At 35.2% G+C, this 18,794-nt stretch overlaps 1 protein-coding gene across 1 annotated transcript; it reads left to right on the forward strand.

The window, feature by feature from the left end:
• Nucleotides 1–10,029: 10,029 nt before the first annotated feature.
• Nucleotides 10,030–13,100, forward strand: edn2 (endothelin 2). The gene is made up of 5 exons (XM_058753966.1): nt 10,030–10,175; nt 10,774–10,927; nt 11,110–11,223; nt 11,751–11,843; nt 11,950–13,100. Exons 1-5 carry the CDS (start codon nt 10,115–10,117, stop codon nt 12,035–12,037), a joined length of 510 nt encoding a protein of 169 aa, XP_058609949.1. The 5' UTR covers nt 10,030–10,114; the 3' UTR covers nt 12,038–13,100.
• The last annotated feature ends 5,694 nt before the right edge of the window (nt 13,101–18,794 follow it).

Consider the following 18,794-nt stretch of genomic DNA (forward strand, 5'->3'; position numbering starts at 1 on the left):
TATGACGTAATAGACATAAAAACATCAGCAAAGTTCAGTTCTACATCTTTGATTTTTTTTGGCCCGTTCACAGGCAGGAGAAATAATAAAACAGAATCATAGTTTTTGCAGGCTTTGCAAACAGAATCAAGCCTAGGGTTAAGAAATCAAACCTCTTTTCCAGGCTTGTCCTGCCTGGGATTTCCTAATTTTCTTAAAATGTCTGGGTTTTTGCTCTCTATACAGTCTCAGAAAAACAAGACCAAAAACAAGAGTACTAAAATGCACCTTTTGGGGGCAAATAAGGCACAAAGGTGTACTATTTGAAAGGGTACCATCCCAGTGACAGCTTTTGTAACTTTTTTCTGAGAGTGTAAGTTCTCATAGACTATATTTACACATATTTGCATTGCTTTGACCATCATTAGATCCCACCTTCAGGTTGATTATGTGCAATGCCTGCATGCTGTTGGTCAAACTACTTATCAGTCAGTACCTTCAGAAAGTATGAAAACAATAAGAAAACAAAGCCAAACCACAGCCAGATCATTGCATTTGTGTGCTCAACAGACTTGACCGATCACCTACAATGCTAGCTGTAGATCTAATGCTACAATCAAGACTTTTCACCATTAGTTAACCGTGGCAGCTGTGATATTAAAAACACAGTAAAAAGTTTCCAAAAGAGTTTCACATGCAACCCTTATTTCATATGCAAAGTTGTTAAACAATTATAGCAGAGGGCGTTTACAGTGAAGTCTTAAAGGAGACACAGCAGAGTTTGATTGAAATCAAGAAAATAGCCTTTTTCTCTAAATTATCACAGTTTTGGTGTAAAAAATCAATTAACATTATATATGGTGCAGCTCAGGAAGCATAAAATACTGAAAAATGCAGTTTGTGACCATTGCATGGTTTCAGGAGACTTGGGATACATTGACATGAGTTGTATTTTTAGGGTATTTTATAGGATGCTTTTTGTAGCATTCTGCCTAACATGCTGGTTTGGATGTGAGGGTGAGTAAACGATGACAGAGCTTTCATTTCTGGGTGAACTAACCTTTTTTGGGTCTGTCAGGTTTTGGATAGCAGAGAAAATGTCTCAGACCATGATTCAAGTCATTGGATTAAGCTTTGCTGAATAATTTTTGCTTGATTCAACCTAGTTATGTAGATGTGTAGATACATTACGTTCCTAATCTATGTATATTTTCTTTTCTGCAGTCTACATTTTACATAGACCTACCACACATGCACATTTGTGTGTGTGATATGCGGTGTAAAATGAATACATTTTATTACATATATTTAATAAAATAATAAATATAAATATGAGGTGCCAATAAAATCCACATTTTCACATTTTATTGTGTTACAGCATGGAAGCATTTAACTAAGGAATTTTCCACTCATCATGAAAAAAATATATCTATATCCTACTGTAAATCTTATTAGAAATCCTACTGTACAAATGTATGTTTTTATATGCATTTATACTATATTCTATGGCATTGCAGCATCTGTTTTTCTTTGTTGTATGTGATGGTCGGTAGACTATTTTTGGCCATCATTTTAAACACTCATGCATTTCCAGTAAATAGGCTAGAACGTGGTCAAACCCAGAAGATGAACATAGCTCTGGATGATGGTTCAGTTGTTCTTGTGGTGTTGATTATTTAGATGTGGGAAGATGTCAGTACGGTGTTCCTCCCGTTGTGATGTAATCTTTCAGACAGGACAAAGTATTATCAGAAATACAAGAGTAACACGAATTTACATTAAAAGATGGTTTCAAGAGTCTGTTGCTTTACCTATGTTTATTTTATTCGATAAACTATGCACACAATGTTCCTGTGTTCTGTCATAATTATATCTCAGACTATATGCAAATATATTGTTCATTCATGGATTAACATCTTCATGTTTCTATTCATTGATGCTGTTAATAGCATTTTAATAGGATTCTTGTTTACAAATGTTTGTGCAACTGTTTAACTGGACCATTTTTAGCTTTGGTAATGTGATATGTAATTTAAAATACATTAATGAACATTTTTATGATTAAGACTATACGGTGATTTTCTATCATTTCAGACCAGGAGTACCTCTAAAAAGTCATCTCAGCCAGTGAATGGCTTTGGTGTTTACAGGATGCGACATCTATTCTTGTTAAACATCATTATCTTCCAGCAGAGGCTAACGGGGTCATGCTAACCGGCAAAACTGTGCACTTAACCTCGTACTTGTGTTATTTTTGACTCCACTTGAAGACACAGTTAGTGTATGATTTAGGAATAGCTTCAGAGGAAATATCGCCCCCTGCTGGCGCGTGATCATAGCTCTAAAAAACGTCCTTTAATTATTTATAACATTTTTGATGAATGGCTCCGTAGTTGTTTGAAGGGATATTCGGAAATGTTAAGTTTTAAACACTTAGTTCGAAACGACTTTCTTTCTTTTTTTGGTAAATTTTACCTCAAACACTAATATTACAATATCATAATTTATGCAATAGCTGTTATCAAGTGAACAAAATAAAACCACTCTGAACTTAATGAACTGTGTTTGCAGGACAAAAGCAATTTTATTAATGTATTTTTGGGTTGAGCTGTCACATTTTATTTACGTGTTTTAATTTACTTATTGAAAAAAATGCTGAAAGGTTTCACTTTGACAACATACCTCACTATTGTTCCAGTCTCCCTATATTTATATCAGAATATCAGGCTTTCTACTTCACTAATAACATATTTCTTTACTTTTTTTTTCACTCATTCTTTAGTAACATTCATTTGAAAAGGTACTGTGAATGCTGATGTAATAAATGAAGTGTCTACTCTCAGATTGCCACTAGATGTCGCTGTAAATGCGCTAAAACAGACAAGTTACATAAAATATATAGGCCTACTGTGTGTGTGTGTGTGTGTGTGTGTGTGTGTGCTATTTTGACTAAACTTGTTAGGACCAAATGTCCTCATGTTGTGAAATACTTTGACAACCCACCAGTCAGGGCAGTTTACTGGTCTTCAATAGTTTTCAAAATATTTAGATGTAATAGTGTTCTGCATATGTTCCTGTGATGGGTAAGTAGGGGTTGAGTTGAGAAAATATCATTAACCTGATGGAAAATCAATGAAAGTCTATGCAATGTCCTCACTATGATGGCCAAATAAATATGTGTGTGTGCATTAAATAGGCTATATAATGAAAATGTATTGGCCTACATTCCACCATTTTTTTGTTTCTATGGTTGTGCAACTATTCTGTCATTAAAGTGTATGCACATTTAAGAGCACTTATAATTGGACTTTGATCATTTTAATGACATTCATTATTATTTAGAAGAAGAAGAAGAAGAAAAAACACCTTTTTGGGTTGTATATCCACTGATTGACATACGTTTTAACTTTCTCTTAATTCATTCAAAATTAAAATTAAATAAAATAAACTCAACGCTGCGATTTGAGTTTCATCATCACTCTCCATGACTCTCTTATCAGGCACTGACCAACCCGATCTCATGAAAGTGCGTACTCATGGTACTGATACGCAAAAATGGACTTGGGTAGGATTAAGGTTGAGGGGTAGATGCGTATCATATGCACGCGAAAACTGCGTTGTATATGCACGCCAAACACGTTCGTATCATATATACGCTAAAGTCCATTTTTGCGTATCAATACCACGAGTTTTCGTTTTTATTTGGAGTACTATTTATACGCATTTTCATGAGACACAGGGTGTCTGGTGAGAAAACTCGACTGGCGCCAGTGTGAACCGCCGGTATCCACAGCAACATTGTTACAGGTCTGGCTAGGTGTCAGTATGGGCATCGGTTTACTGATGTTTATTTACAATATGCAGGTGTTTTAATAAGACAAGCGAGGGTTTATCAGTAAAGCCCCCATGATGCCTGAGTTCCAGACCTCAAAAGCTGTTTACGTTCTTAACTGTGATGCAGGTCATAGCTCACTCCGGAGGAATGCACAGGAAACAGAACTGGACTCTCTCTCTCTCTCTGTGTGTGTGTGTGTGTGGGGGTGTGTGTGTGTGTGTGCTCAATCATCTACCGTGATTACCCTTCCTAGACATTTGCCAAAAACTGAATCATCTCTTGCAACATTCCAAGAAAGTGAATGCATTTTTCATTGTTTGGAATTCCTCAAACACTGTTACAGGGGGCATAAAATCAAAGCCATTCTAGCTGCAGGTATCGTGTGATAAGGATGCATTTTGCAATGTTAGGGTGTGATTGCCTGTCCCAAAACACTTTGAGCAGTGTCATGTTTGACGGCAGAATGAGGTATAATCATCAGATAAGATATTACTCACATACGGAGGGTAAGTGATTTGACAAAAACTACACTCGTCCTGCGCTGTTACACCCAAACCACCACCTACTCCATTAGCAACCACATACAACACCTTGGAAACCTTCCACAACACCCTTGAACTATAGCAGCAAATTATATCACTCATTTTGTTCACAAAATATCAGATATAAAAGAGAGTAGAGGAATCCCTTGTGAAAAATAAATAAATAAAAGTATTATAAAATAATATATTTAAGTGTGAACTGTAATGTTGTTAAATACTGTGTTAATGATTATAGCAATTAAATGGAAATGTATTACAATTTAAGCTTACATTACAGTAAATGCAATTAGCTTAGAATTGAGTACATCGTTCTAATTTCATAATTATCTTTGATATATGGTTAAAGTTACTGTTGAATGTACTGACAAGCATTCATAGTAAACTAAAATATACTTTAATGTCATTTCTGTTGAAACTTTATATATATATTGAAGTTTCTATTGACACATTTACAGTAAATATATTTGTGAGAACATTTATAATGATGAAGTAGCAATTTAACTCATTTAGTGCATGCACAATGTTTTATTTTAAAATAATACTGAATAACGCTACAGTTACAAAATGAAACTCAATCTGCATGTGATTTAGTATGTTAGTCAACACATCAAAATAAGTGTAGCTTACTTCTTTAAAGCAGAATAAAAGATTATTAAAACACTGATTTGAAACACACTTTAATTCAACTTTTATTTTGACATTATTACTAAGTGCACTTTTTAATAGGTAATTGTATTAAGAAGCATGAATGTGTACATGCTTAAAGCTCACTTCAGTGGCCTTTTATTTCACTAATATTTTATTATCTGCAAGTATAGTTTATATATATATATATATATATATATATATATATATATATATTATTATTATTATTATTATTTATTTTTAAGCACACTACAAGTACTTATGCAGTACAATTCTTTATCAAAAAGGACAAAATAAAAAGTCTGAAAATGAAAATGATTCACCTTCACATTATTCCAAACCTGACTTTCTTTCTTATGTGGACAAAAAATAAGACATTTTGTTTCACATTCAGTGAAAGTCAGTGGGGTCCAAAAGAATTCCAATGGGCCCCAATAACTTTCAGTGTATGAAAGAAGACTATCTTCACCTTCAAGGGTGAACTATTGCTTTAATATGTCGCTGTTATGCGTTGTCTTAATATGGGTCTGCGTCTCAATTCCAAAGCCAAGTTTCAACAATGACATCATTATTCCTGTAGAATCATTAAATGAATGTTGCATGTCGTCTTTGTTGTTGTCTCTCTCTCTCTCTCTCTGTCTCTGTCTCTGTCTCTCAGTGACCAGTTTTGGTTAGGAAAGTCTAAAGGAGCATGTAAGGTGTCAAAGTGCAGTGGAGCAGCACATTCCTGAGAGCTTCCGGAGGAATTCCACAGGCGCTTTCAGTTGTTTTGTGTTTGTCATTCCTCCAGCGAGCCACCGCGCTGAGTGGAAGAGGAAATGATAAGGCCACATTGTTAGATTGTGACTAGAAACCGAGACAGAAAAACAGAGAGAGCGAGTCTGAGGTGGAGAACGGTGACCAGAGCAATCATTAACTTACTACGAAGCACAATAATATGTCTCAGAATTAATCGTTTTATAACTGCCATACATCATAATTAATCTCATTCGTATTGGCTCTTAGTTCATAAATCTGTCAAGTACATATGTTAGAAAACAAAGATGATGGGTCGTAATCCTCAAAAGTCTTGATTTATCTGAAAAACTGCCACTTTTTATCATCTGTCCATGCATGATGTAAGACTTAACAAACATTTGCTTTAGTTATTGTTTTATGTTTTTGACCTCAGCAGGACAAATAATCTGTGAGGTGCCATTGTTTAGTGGACTGTGACATCACTCTGGCATTTCCTGCCCCCCTGCAGTGACTTTTGAATGCTTAATATTTTTCCAGATCATAGAGGGAAAAACATGTTATTTAATGGAACAGTTGCTGTATAAATATCATACATTCTGTTTTATTCCTTGTGAATATTATTCATGATGTGTTTAAACATATCAGACCATTAAACCAACCTAAAAAGTCACACTTTAAAAATGTGCCATGGCATTGCATAACGAAATATGCAGTGTCATGCTTTGCTTGGTTTTATATTTTCAATCCATATCCATGCATTTTAATTACCATAAATAAAAAATAAGCATGCAAGCAAATAAATAAAGTTAACAGTAATTAATAGTGATTTTTTTTTTTACTGTGTATTAACAGTAAAAAAACACACATAATGTTCTATTCTGTTTGAATAATTGTCAGGTCCTACCTGTCATTATCACTGCACACTTATTTATTTTATAGAGTTATAATAAGGGGAAAAAAATGGATATTAAGAGCACACACTAGAGTTAATGTGCTAATGTGAGAGGATCTTCTGGTTGTTTTCCAGCTGTAACACAATGAGTACATTTCCAGTGTGTAAAAAAATGTCTTCCTCTAGGTTACAATATTTTGCATATTTGAATCAGTGACATTTGTTAACAGGAGTGGGCTGATATGATTAATGACGGACAAATGCTGCTGCCATTATCTCCAGTGAGGGGGTTTCTCGTGTAATTTGCATATTTTGTGAATGTTATCTCATTTCAGTGGTAAAATACATTAGGTAGCTTCCATGCCTACGATTAAGAAAAAAATGTCAATTGAGACACATTATATAACATGTTAAAACAATATTGAGAAGGAAAATATTATTGCTCAGACATTGATCTCATTTGATATGGTAAGACTTTAGTTTAGGCTGTTTATTACTATTATAAAGCACATATTAATGCCCTGTTCTGCATGACCATATCAGCAGCAAACTAGGAGTTTATTGAGGCTAAAGTAGTATTAGTTAATATGATTATAATATAGAAATTAATATAGTAGTTAATATTAATATATCAATTAATAGTGAGAATTAGACCCCAAACTAAACTGACTATATATATATATATATATATATATATATATATAAATACATACACACACACACACACACACACACACACACATATATATATATATATATATATATATATATACTACATATAAATAGTCACAGTTTAGTTTGGGGTCCAATTCTCACTATTACTGTAATTGTGATATATACTAAGATAAGCACAGTGTTGGGAAGATTACTTTGGAAATGTAATAGGTTACAGATTACAAGTTACCCTACTTAAAATGTAATAAGTAGTGTAACATTTCAATTACTTTTTTAAAGTAATGTAACTGATTACATTTGATTACTTTTCAAAATTTCTAATGTTTTCAACTGTTAATCATTTTCAAACATGTAAACCAGGCAGGGTAAACCTTACAGTAGCACTCAACACTGATTACTGTCACACTTTCTAAATCCTTCATCACTTGAATTAAGATTTTTTTTAAAGTAGACATTGGATGCAAAATTCACTTTTACATGGTGTTTGCATATAAATGTGTCTTAGCAGTGTGTGGGCACAACCACCCTACAATTATAAAAATCCATTCACTCCTTTTTTTAATCCCCCAAAATCCTAAACAGTCTCAATTATCAAGCCGTTTTTATTTTCTGAGCAGTATGACGTCATATTGCTCAGGCCCCGCCCTCAACCACTGAAGTACTGTCTAATATTAGCATATTTTCGCCCTCAGCCAGTTGTATGAAGTCCATCATTTCCTCCACGCTCCAGCAGCTGTAGCGACAATGTCTCGTAAGCAATGCAGGTGTTTTGTAGTTTTGTGATGTAGAAGAACATTAGAATCTTAATTTTCTCCTGACATCAGAGCCACTGAGGACACTGTGCATTAGTTTTGTTTTTAATGCTAATGTGCCACCGAATACACCTAAATTCGTTTATATCTGCACAAATAATTTTACTCCAGACTGCTTTCTGAACGAGGGACAATTCAAGGCAGGTTTTGTTAAAAAGTTAACACTCAAGGAGAGATCAGTTCCCATTTGCGATCAAACTGCACCTCCAGAAGAAGTCAGTCTGACACTTTATATTTTTTATGATTATTTGCAAATCGCCTTTGCTCTTCCACGGAAGAGAGGGGCGGATGAGCAGAGCTCATTAGCATTTAAAGGTATATGCCCCAAAATGAGTCACTGTGAACAGAGCAATGTAAAAAAGGGTGTTGTTTTACACAACCACTGAGCAATTTTAACCAAAGAATGTTGCAGACCGTTCATGAAGACACTAAAGAATCATACCAACCTGTGGAAGATCAATGTCCCCTTTGAAGCACAGCCACCACAAAATCAGACTTACCTTGAGATCATTCTGAGGTTAAATACATATTTAAAATCATAAGAAATATTTTATTAGCTATGATACTGTTTTTTTTTTTTTTTTTTTAAATCAAATCTGTGCATAGTTATGACAGGAAATACTGAAATCTAACAATGCCTTGGAAAAAACAGTTCATCTTTAAAAAATGAAGCATAGCTATACATAAATCCATATAGGAAATAAAAGAGTTATCGAATAAGCATGTTCTAAACTCCTGAAACACTGGTGTTTCATATTTTAGAGCAATCACTGCAATTTATGAAAGAAATCAATTAAATCTGTATGTGGGAGTGTGTGTGAAAAAATCAGATGTAACCCCATTTGTAATTCTTAACATTTTCATAAGTAACTGTAATTTAATTACACATTTTTTTCTCAGTAACTGTAACTGATTACAGTTACTTTTATTTTGTATTTAAATTACGTAATTCCGTTACATGTAACTAGTTACTCCCCAACACTGGATAAGCAGCACAACCATTTTCAACATTTATTATAATAAGAAATGTTACTTGAGCAGCAAATCAGCATTTTGAATGATTTTTGAAGGATCACGTGACACTGAAGGCTCAAGTAATGAGCCTATAAAAATAGAAAACATTTATTTTAAATTGAGATTTCACAATATCACTGATTTTTTTTTTTTTTTTTTTGGTATTTTTGACCAAATAAATGCAGCCTTGTTGAGCAGAAGACACTACTAACATATTTTACCGACCTCAAACTTATATCTACTTAGATATAATATATACTTACTGTATAGAGATCAAATTGAACAGTTCTTATATATATACTGCATATATAAGAACTGTTCAATTTGATCTCTATACAGTAAGTATAAAGTACTGTTTAATGTGATCCACTAAGTATCTCGTACAGAATCTTCTGATCTCTTACAAAATATCTATTAGATTGATGTGCACTTTTACTGTGAAATGTTGTATTGGCAGGTTTTTCAACTGTATATCATTGCTAAAATCATTGCAGCACGCATGCCGTATCCACAATCTGTGTTCCTGGACTTAACTGGATATCCTGCATACACTATCAGTCCTGCTCTTTCCTCCGGAGGGGGGTTTCTGTACTAATGTGCAATCTATCCCTGGACACATGCAAAACATGCCATTAAACACTATCTCCTGTGAGGATGACAGCACACGGCCTCCCCTGCGGAAAAAAAAGTTTCCTGTTTCTGTGACACTGACTTGTCCAGGGGGAGTCACTGACATCAGCCGCTGTTCTCTACCTTACTTTCATTCTCCCCTCCACCTCATTCAAACCTGCAGCCAATGAGGAGGCAGGACTCTGTATTGTGCAACAGTCAGTGGGCGGAGCTTCAGGGAGGATAAATGAAGGCAGGCAGGTTGAGTTGAACACAAGCACCTGTCAGTCTCTCTGTGGAGCTCTGTGGCCTGCAGATACTAACTGTATATCATCACTTAACTGGATTTCGCAGACGTGTTAAACTCTTGAGAATGGCTTTCTCACTGTGGACTGCTGTCTTTATCTCAGTTACACTTTGTGTGGTGCAGCAAGGTAAGACTCTTTTACCTTTTACAAGAAAAAAATCACTTTCGTTTTCCACAGCATGTATGTTTTCTGTGGTTTGACACAATTATATGCCATTATTTATGAGAGAAACTACATACACAATTCAGTTATTTTAGTATTTAGATTTTATGGAGCCCAAATGGAAATTTTGCTTCTCAGATTTTTTTTTTTTTTAATAATCAGTCTGCATATAATAATTATATTGTCCCCACTGGTGGTTATCTGCCTTCACACACAAAGAAAATCATTATGCCTTATTATCTTTACAGATAAGTTCAGCAGTTATTACTGAGTGTCATATCTATATAGAGTAATGACAGAGTACTGTATCTGTAGTATTTGTGTATTGATCAGATTAAGTGGAAAGAAATTCAGAAACTTATAATATGGAATAATACCAAAATTTGTGCAGTTGGATCAGTAAAAGTACTTTTGGTGGTGTAACCTAATGTATACAGATTGATTTAGTCATATAAAACTTCAACAGAGTCAGTGCATTTGGATGTTACTAAATGAAGTACATTTTAGGTTGCCAAATAAACATTTTGTGAATAGCTTTAATCATAGTGTCTGTGTTTTCTAGGGTTGGGATATCCACTGTCCGATCAGTCTGAAGCAACAAGCAATCCACCTGCTCTCAAACGGGTCCGTACCAAACGCTGCTCCTGTAGCAGCTGGTTAGACAACGAGTGCATCTATTTCTGCCATTTGGACATCATCTGGGTCAACACACCGAAGTGAGTACGACAAAGGGTTAATGTAGAGAACTGAAAATTATTTTTAAAAGTTTTCTGAATTCTGAAAAATTGGAATTAGACCCATAATCTGTCATTTTAATCACCTGTAGACCTCCAAAATATGGTTTGCATTTGACCGCTCACAGTTCTCTGTTAACCCTCTCCTTCTTCTCTCACTACAGTAAGATCGCTCCTTTCGGTCTGGGAAGCCCACTGTCCCGTCGCCGACGCTCCACGGGCCGCTGTGAATGTGCCAATCCCGCTGACCGGACCTGCTCCAGTTTCTGTCACAGCAGGTGAGCTCAGACTCTGCAGCTTCCAGCTCCGCCCTGAAGATGAAATCAGACAGATACGTGGCATTTCTTCTGTCACGGATGCCGTAGGCAGCCATGTGTGACCTGCGGAGATCAGGGCAGCTTGCGTGGGGGGTTTTAGCAAGCTCCGATATGCATGCTCTTCTCTGAGATAAAAGCAAATAAGGGAGTGAATGAGAAACCGTCTAATGACTAAAGCAGTTATGAGTCACTAAATCAAAGGACAGCTATTTTTGGACAAGTTTAATAGTATCTGAAGCTTCCTGTGGTTGTTCAAGGATGGCATTAGCCCTTGTATTCATCTGTATTTACATACTGTTCGCCCTCGGTTTCACAAGAGCAAGTAACTGAATAAAGTAGATTGTATACAAATATTTTATTTTATTTTATTCCCAAAACATCTTTTGTACCATAGCTTTATAAAATGCATGACCAGTCAAAGTTTGGACACATTTGAATGACCAAATTGTTAACTTGTGTGTAACCTTATTCTCAAATTTGATTTGCAGTTCAGAAACTCCAGATATGGTGATTGTGACCCAATTTGATGACCAGTCAAATCACATTGGCAAAACTAGCAATGATCTACTGTCATCTCTCAGGTAAATCATTTTCTATCAACCTAAGCAGATTTTGCACATGCTTTTGCTTCAGTGAACATAAAATATCCTGCTTTGGGGCTAAACTATGTGTTATTTTCATTTGCAGGAAGGCTATTAAATACAACTTCATGACAGCCTCACGATCAGCTTCAACTATGAGGAAATCCAGACTCAGGAATCTCTTGATCAGTTAGAGAGAAAGTTGAGGTGACGGAGCGCCTGAACAAAACCAGTCTTGGATGAAGAGGATCTGCCTCGTGAGAAGAGGATGCAAACGTGACGGATTCACCGAATTCAAGACCGAGCTGAACTGCTGAGGCACAAAGCCTCAGTTACTTCAGCTGAAGAGTTGCAGAAAGGTCTGCTCTCCAGAGTAAAAGATAATTTAGGAGGTGAAAAGAAGAACAGATCACCAAATGGTGACATTTCCAAATGAGTGAGTTAAAAACAGCAGAAGTACTGCAAACATCATTCAATTTTACCATCTGAGAAGATATGGTGGGAAAGATGAAAGATAATTAAAAATGAAACCCTTTACCCTCTTCCAGAAAGACTTTAGATACTATAAACCCTATTCTTGACACTGAAAATTTTATTTTTATTGTCCTTTATTTATTAGGTTTCTCTGTATCAGAGCTTAATTGTATTATTTATTTATTTATTTATTTATGTATTTATTTTTCTTTTATTTGGAAATGAATGTGTCTGATGCTCAAGAAAGTGTCGAAATGTAAAAAAAAAAAACTGAAATGGAAAAAAAAAGCCGTGAGGAATGTTTATCTGTTTTCTTTTTTTATGACTCTTCCTTCCCTCCATTTTCCCTTCAGTGAAGGCGGAAGTATTTATTGCATACTTTCAGTGGAGTGTTTTTATTGTTCAAATACCAGAAGGTTTCAATAGCTCAAAGCTTGCCAAAAAATGCTGTATTTGTTTTCCTAAAGTACAACCCGGCTGCTACTGTGTGCTGGCTCTATTATATAAATACTGTAGTACTGTGTAGAGTTCCCATTACTGCCTCAATTAAATGCAATCTGTTCATGACTACTTCAATTATACATACAGAGTTTTGACTATTGTAATATATGCATTTAGTTCTGCTGTACCTGTTCTTGTTTTCTTCTTGTGAAGAAAAGGACTATTAGATACTTGAATGTTTAAACTTGAATTGCTTACAACCAGCAGTCAGTTTGTTAACTTATTTATTTAATTTAACAAATGTATTTTTGTATTATTGTATCTATTAATAAACAATATAATACCGAACAACAAGTCTTTATTGAACTACTTAACAGTTTTCTGTGTTACATGGCTGTTGAATCAATCATATTCAGATCAGTAAAATATGTTAAACATTAAACTCCTCCACATAATAAATCCAACACCTCAACAATACATTACACTTTACAAACCTACCACTAAAACAAATTTAACACAACCCCATAATGACCAATGACTTCATGCATCATTTGTTCGATCCACTTGTGTGGGTTGTAAATGTATGAGCAATACACTTTCGATTAGGAAGGCTCTGTTATGTATTTTCTGGGGTGTGTATAAATTATGGTAATTTTATTGTCAGCAAAATCACATCAGGCAAATTTATGGAATGTGCACCTATATATATATATATATATATATATATATATATATATATAATATTTACAGATGCACATATTTGGATATCTTATTTGACTGGTTAAATGTCATTTTATTGCTCAGCTGACGTTTGTCAAATATTTCATACTTTAATTTCTTCTTGATAAATGTAGAACTTTGGAGAACTGCCAATTCCACATGTGCATCCAAACAGGTGCGCAACATACTTTTCTTAAAAGTCAGCAGAGAGGTTAGCTATAGGTGAGGCCAGAACATTTGTGTTATTTCTTTTTTAAGCAGTGTTTGACAGTCGTCTGGGATGGTATTTTATCTTGTTAAGATGTGCAGTCTCTTTGTCTCCCGAGCCCGTTCCAGCTGCCCAAATGTTTACTCAACACGTGCAGTTTTAAAATTCCGAGGAACATTTAAGGTCCCTTAATGCAGGAGGAAAGCCTCATGATGCAGGTTGATCTATAGAATTTGGCTAATGTAAAATTTTTGGAATTCCTTACATAATTATTATGGGTTACTATGGAGTAACAAACAGAGCCATCAATTGATTACAATTTATGTTAGATCAGTTACATGATGTGTGGCTTTAATTAATCAAATTAACCACAATTACTATGCTATTTATTATTATGAATTATTGAATCTTTGGATGGTAAGAAAATCTCTTTTTACAAAATTTCAAGGCATGACTAATTGTTAGTGTTTTTGCTATTTTTAATGAAGTTCCAAACGTAGGTTTGCTAATCATTCAGTCCTGTCAATCATCATTACCGGCCTATATTCAGTAAGTAGCTCTCATTGCACAGTCCCAGCGTCAATTATTCCGGCATCCCTCCACCTCCCCATCCCAAGTTTTTCTCTCTCTAGGTAGTACCAAAATGGGGGGTTGAACTCAGCACTCAAGACGAGACTCGGGTTCGACCCTCCATTAAGGACAGCAAGCCAAGTTCGTTTACCATTAACCATCAGGACTGGATGGGCAGGCGAACTCGTGAATAAACAAAACACTATTTCACCTGCTATTTCTTTGTATAGGTTTTCTATCTTGATTATATTTTAGTACAACACATCTGGTAACACTTTAGTATAGGGACAGATCCTCACTATTAACTAGCTGCTTATTAGCATGCCTATTATTAACATATTGGCTGTTTATTAGTACTTATAAAGGACATATTCTGCATGACAACATTCTAGACCCAATACCTAAACTAACTACTACTTTTCTATTACTATTAATAAGCAGCAAATGTGGAGTTTATTGAGGCAAAAGTCATAGTTAATGGTTTGTTAATGGTGAGAACTGGACCTTAAAATAAAGTGTACCACAAATTTAAATGTAGAATTTTACACCATTAGGTGCAACTAGGCCACAAGTATAGAGTGAAACAAACTCCCTCCCTTCATCTATCTTTCTTTCTTCAGCAGGGATGAAAGCACCTTGTGCTCACACAGCTCTTTGAGAGTAAACAGCTGACTAAGTGTAAGAAAAAACAGGATGCTGTCTGCACATTCCCGCCGCATTCCTTCAGACACACAGTTAACGAACTACTAGGAGAAAAAATGGAAAAACAGTGGAAAAACACTCAGTCAGAGGAACTAATGTGGCTGGGACGGAAATTGATTACGACTAAATTGTTGTGGTTGTCATAACACTGTGTGCTTTGTTTTAATCTTTTCCTTTGTGTTCTCTAAGATTTTCTGTGCTGTTTAGGCCATTAGCAGTGGATGCAGGTGCATGTATGTCTGCAGGTTAGCATGCATTCATTTTAAGGACATTTTATCTGTCATTTGCTCAATTCTTTTCCAGACTAGGGTGATTACAGCAGACTGAAAGTTCCTAGTCTTCCTTCTCTTTCATTGCAGGAATGTGTGTGTGTGTGTGTGCGTGCGTGCGTGTGTGCGCACTATACTTTAGGGACAAAATGTCCCCAGAACTTAGCTAAATCTGGCAAAATCTCATTTAAGGGTTGTCTTCTCAAAAGGTTGCAATGCAAATACACTTCTTTTAGGGGTAGAATTAGTTTGCACTAAATATTATTGACCCTGTGTATGTTGTGCATGCTGGGGGGACAGGGATCAGAAAATGATTTATTTGTGGGAACTAAATGTCACAACAGGATTATTAAAACTTGACAGAACCTACATGCGAGGATTAAAAAAAAAAAAAAAAAAAACCTTATAAACAGATTAAATTATGTTTTGATCATATTTGTAAATTAGCATTTTAATGTAAAAAGTCATGTTCATAGTTGTACCTTAAGTCCTAATTTGAAACTTAATATAAAAACAGTAGAAGTTAATATGAATTCTCCATCATGATATCTAAACGAATGTGTGAGTGTGTGACAGGACATTTGAGTTCAGAAGAAATGACGTGTGAGATTACACAACGTGTGTCTTGTGAAGCTCTGCTGACCCAAAGGATGTGATATTTGTTTGAAATTATGTGTTGTCTCTTGTTGCTCTTGGTAACTTGTCTACCATTCCTGTAGCTTCAAACAGCAGAGCAAGGGCCAGATTTACTAAACAGGGCAAATTAGCATTCGAGCACGATCCCAAAAATGTGCAGATGGGAGTGGAAAGTTCTGTGGATGATCTACTGACAATGAGCAAATTAAAAAACACAGACGCAGATGGATCATTTCCGTAATGATCAACATAATCTACCAAGAGCAACGCAAATTAGCGTAGGGTCAGAAACAATCAGAGCTGATGATGATCAGGTATGGGTAATCTACTAACAACACAGATGCAACATGGGTTCAAGCCGTAGTAAATAATGGCACAAATGGCAGTACATTATTGAATGCAAACCTTAGGGTTTGAATGATTTAAATAAAAGCAAAATTCCTACAAATGCATACAGTATGCAATAAAGTCAGCTGCAAAAATAACTGTGTCCACGCCATTTCATTGCTAATGTTTCACCATGTGTCTTTAGTAAGTCCTGACAGTAGTTGTTTAACATCAAAAAGTTAGCAATGCCAAAATCACAGGTTTGATTACCAAGTAATGCAGGAACTTGACAAAATATAGAAGGAAATTTGTATTAAGAGTCAAAATCTGCAAAATGTAAACTATATCCTCTTTTATTGGAAAATCAAACACCATTTAATCAAACTTTGATAACTGCCTTAATCTTTTAAACAACTGAGAAGATAGTGATCTGCATTTTATAGAAATCACCTGACAATTTCAGCAATGGAACAATAAATGTAAGGTGCGTCCCAATTTGCATACTTATCACTATTCTATGCCATTTTGTAGTATAAATAGTGCTAGTAGTGTGTTCACAATGAAAATTCCAAAAATAAAACAAATTTCCCTTTAAATACGCTGAAGATGCACTTAAATAATCTACACACACACACACAAAAGAAGTATGGAATGTTGGACACTTCATGCACTCTGTTGCAGCGTTAATTATGTTGTGGAGGGGGTGGGGCTATCAGACTCCGATTATGAAAGACAAAAAAAAAAAAAAAAGTATAAACTTCATACTCTACATAGTGCGAAAGTGCATAGTGTATAGTGTGTAGTGTATAACTTTACATGCACATATGTTATGTCTTAGGTACGTAACGGTCTCTGACAATCCAGGTCAATTGTCACTTTTATTTAAATAGCACTTAATACAATACAGATTGTGTCAAAGCAGTTTAACTGTGTTAAACAACAAAATTGTGTGTCAATAGTGTGTAGGGGGGCCAGTTAAGATAAGAGCTCATTCAAGTATGAGGAGCTAAACCATTCAGGGCTTTATAAGTAATTGGCAAGATTTTAAAATGTATATGATGTTCAATAGGGAGCCAGTGCAGTGTTGACAGAACCGGGCTAATGTGGTCATACTTCCTGGTTCTAGTAAGAACTCTAGCTGCTGCATTGGACCAGCTGGAGTTCATTTATTAAGCAATCAGATCAACCACCAAATGAAACATTATAATAATCTAATCTTGAAATCATAAACGCATGAATTAACATTTTTGCATTTGACATTGAGAGTATTTATGAGATGGAAAAATTTGGTTTTACAAATGATAGAAATATGTCTTTTAAAGAAAAGATTGCAATCAAATAGCAGCCATCAAGTGTTAGACAGTTATGGAAGCAAAATAATGTAGTAAGTTTTTGAAACATAAAGCATGCTGAATTACATAAATCGGAAAAAAAAAAAAAAAAAAAGATGCATTGCAATTAACAGTGCTTGCATTTTAATGCCTTGTATTTCCAGGGCTTGCATTTTTAGGTCCTGAAATTTAACATAGTTGTTTATTTAAGCTGTGAATATTTCAATTCATAATATTTCACACACATTTTCATTCATTAAAAATTCAATAATTCATATTCACCTTCCACAACTCACTTCCAAATATTCAATCTGTTTAAAAATACGATGTATAAAATTCCACAGGCAGATTTCGGTCATTTTATTTCACTTTCCAAATTCGCTGCCACAAATTCAGTGGTTAAAATTCGGCAAGAAAATTCAGCATTTTCGTTGCTTTCCCTTACCACTGATCTATAGATTCGACAGTCCTACAAATATATCAATACCACAATTAGTTTTAACAGTAAGCAACCACTTTATAGCGACATAAAAAAGGAGTTCAAAACCGTCTAGGTGTATTGTTGCTGCAAATGTAAACCGGAGAAAGCATGTCCGAGTTCCGCTCCCCGTGCAACTGATATTCGACTGCCATTGGCTAGTCTGCGTTCGAGGGGACACACGTCATAGCAACAACCTAGAAACCGCATAGCAACACCCTAGAAACCACCCCGGGTACCCTAGCAACCGCATAGCAATACCTTAGCAACCAACCTGGGTACCATAGCAACCACATAGCAACACCCTAGCAAGCACCCCGGGTACCTTAGCAACCACATAGCAACACCTTAGCAACCACCCTGAATACCCTAGCAACCGCATAGCAATATGAGGTCCATAGAATCTATCTATCTACCTATCTATCTATCTATCTATCTATCTATCTATCTATCTATCTATCTATCTATCTGTCTGTCTATCAAACTTTAAGCTTTTAAAACTACTTTAAACTTCAATGTTTTTCAGACTGAAAACCATCAAACATAACTTTTTTAAACTTCTTAAACTTAAACTTCTTAAACTTTTAAAAGTTTTTAAACTTTTCAAACTTTTTGGTCCGGCTTTCTCAAGCCAACTTAAAGTTTGTTTCGATAAACTTTTTTATCTAGTCCACTTTTTATCTAGGTCATGAACATCAGTACCCGGATGTGCAATGCAGAATTTTCTGCCAAATTTGAAACACTGAATTTGTGGCAGCGAATTTGGAAAGTGAAATGAAATGACCAAAATTTGCC

Source organism: Onychostoma macrolepis, chromosome 19, assembly GCF_012432095.1.
Source record: "Onychostoma macrolepis isolate SWU-2019 chromosome 19, ASM1243209v1, whole genome shotgun sequence".
Classification (NCBI taxonomy): domain Eukaryota; kingdom Metazoa; phylum Chordata; class Actinopteri; order Cypriniformes; family Cyprinidae; genus Onychostoma; species Onychostoma macrolepis.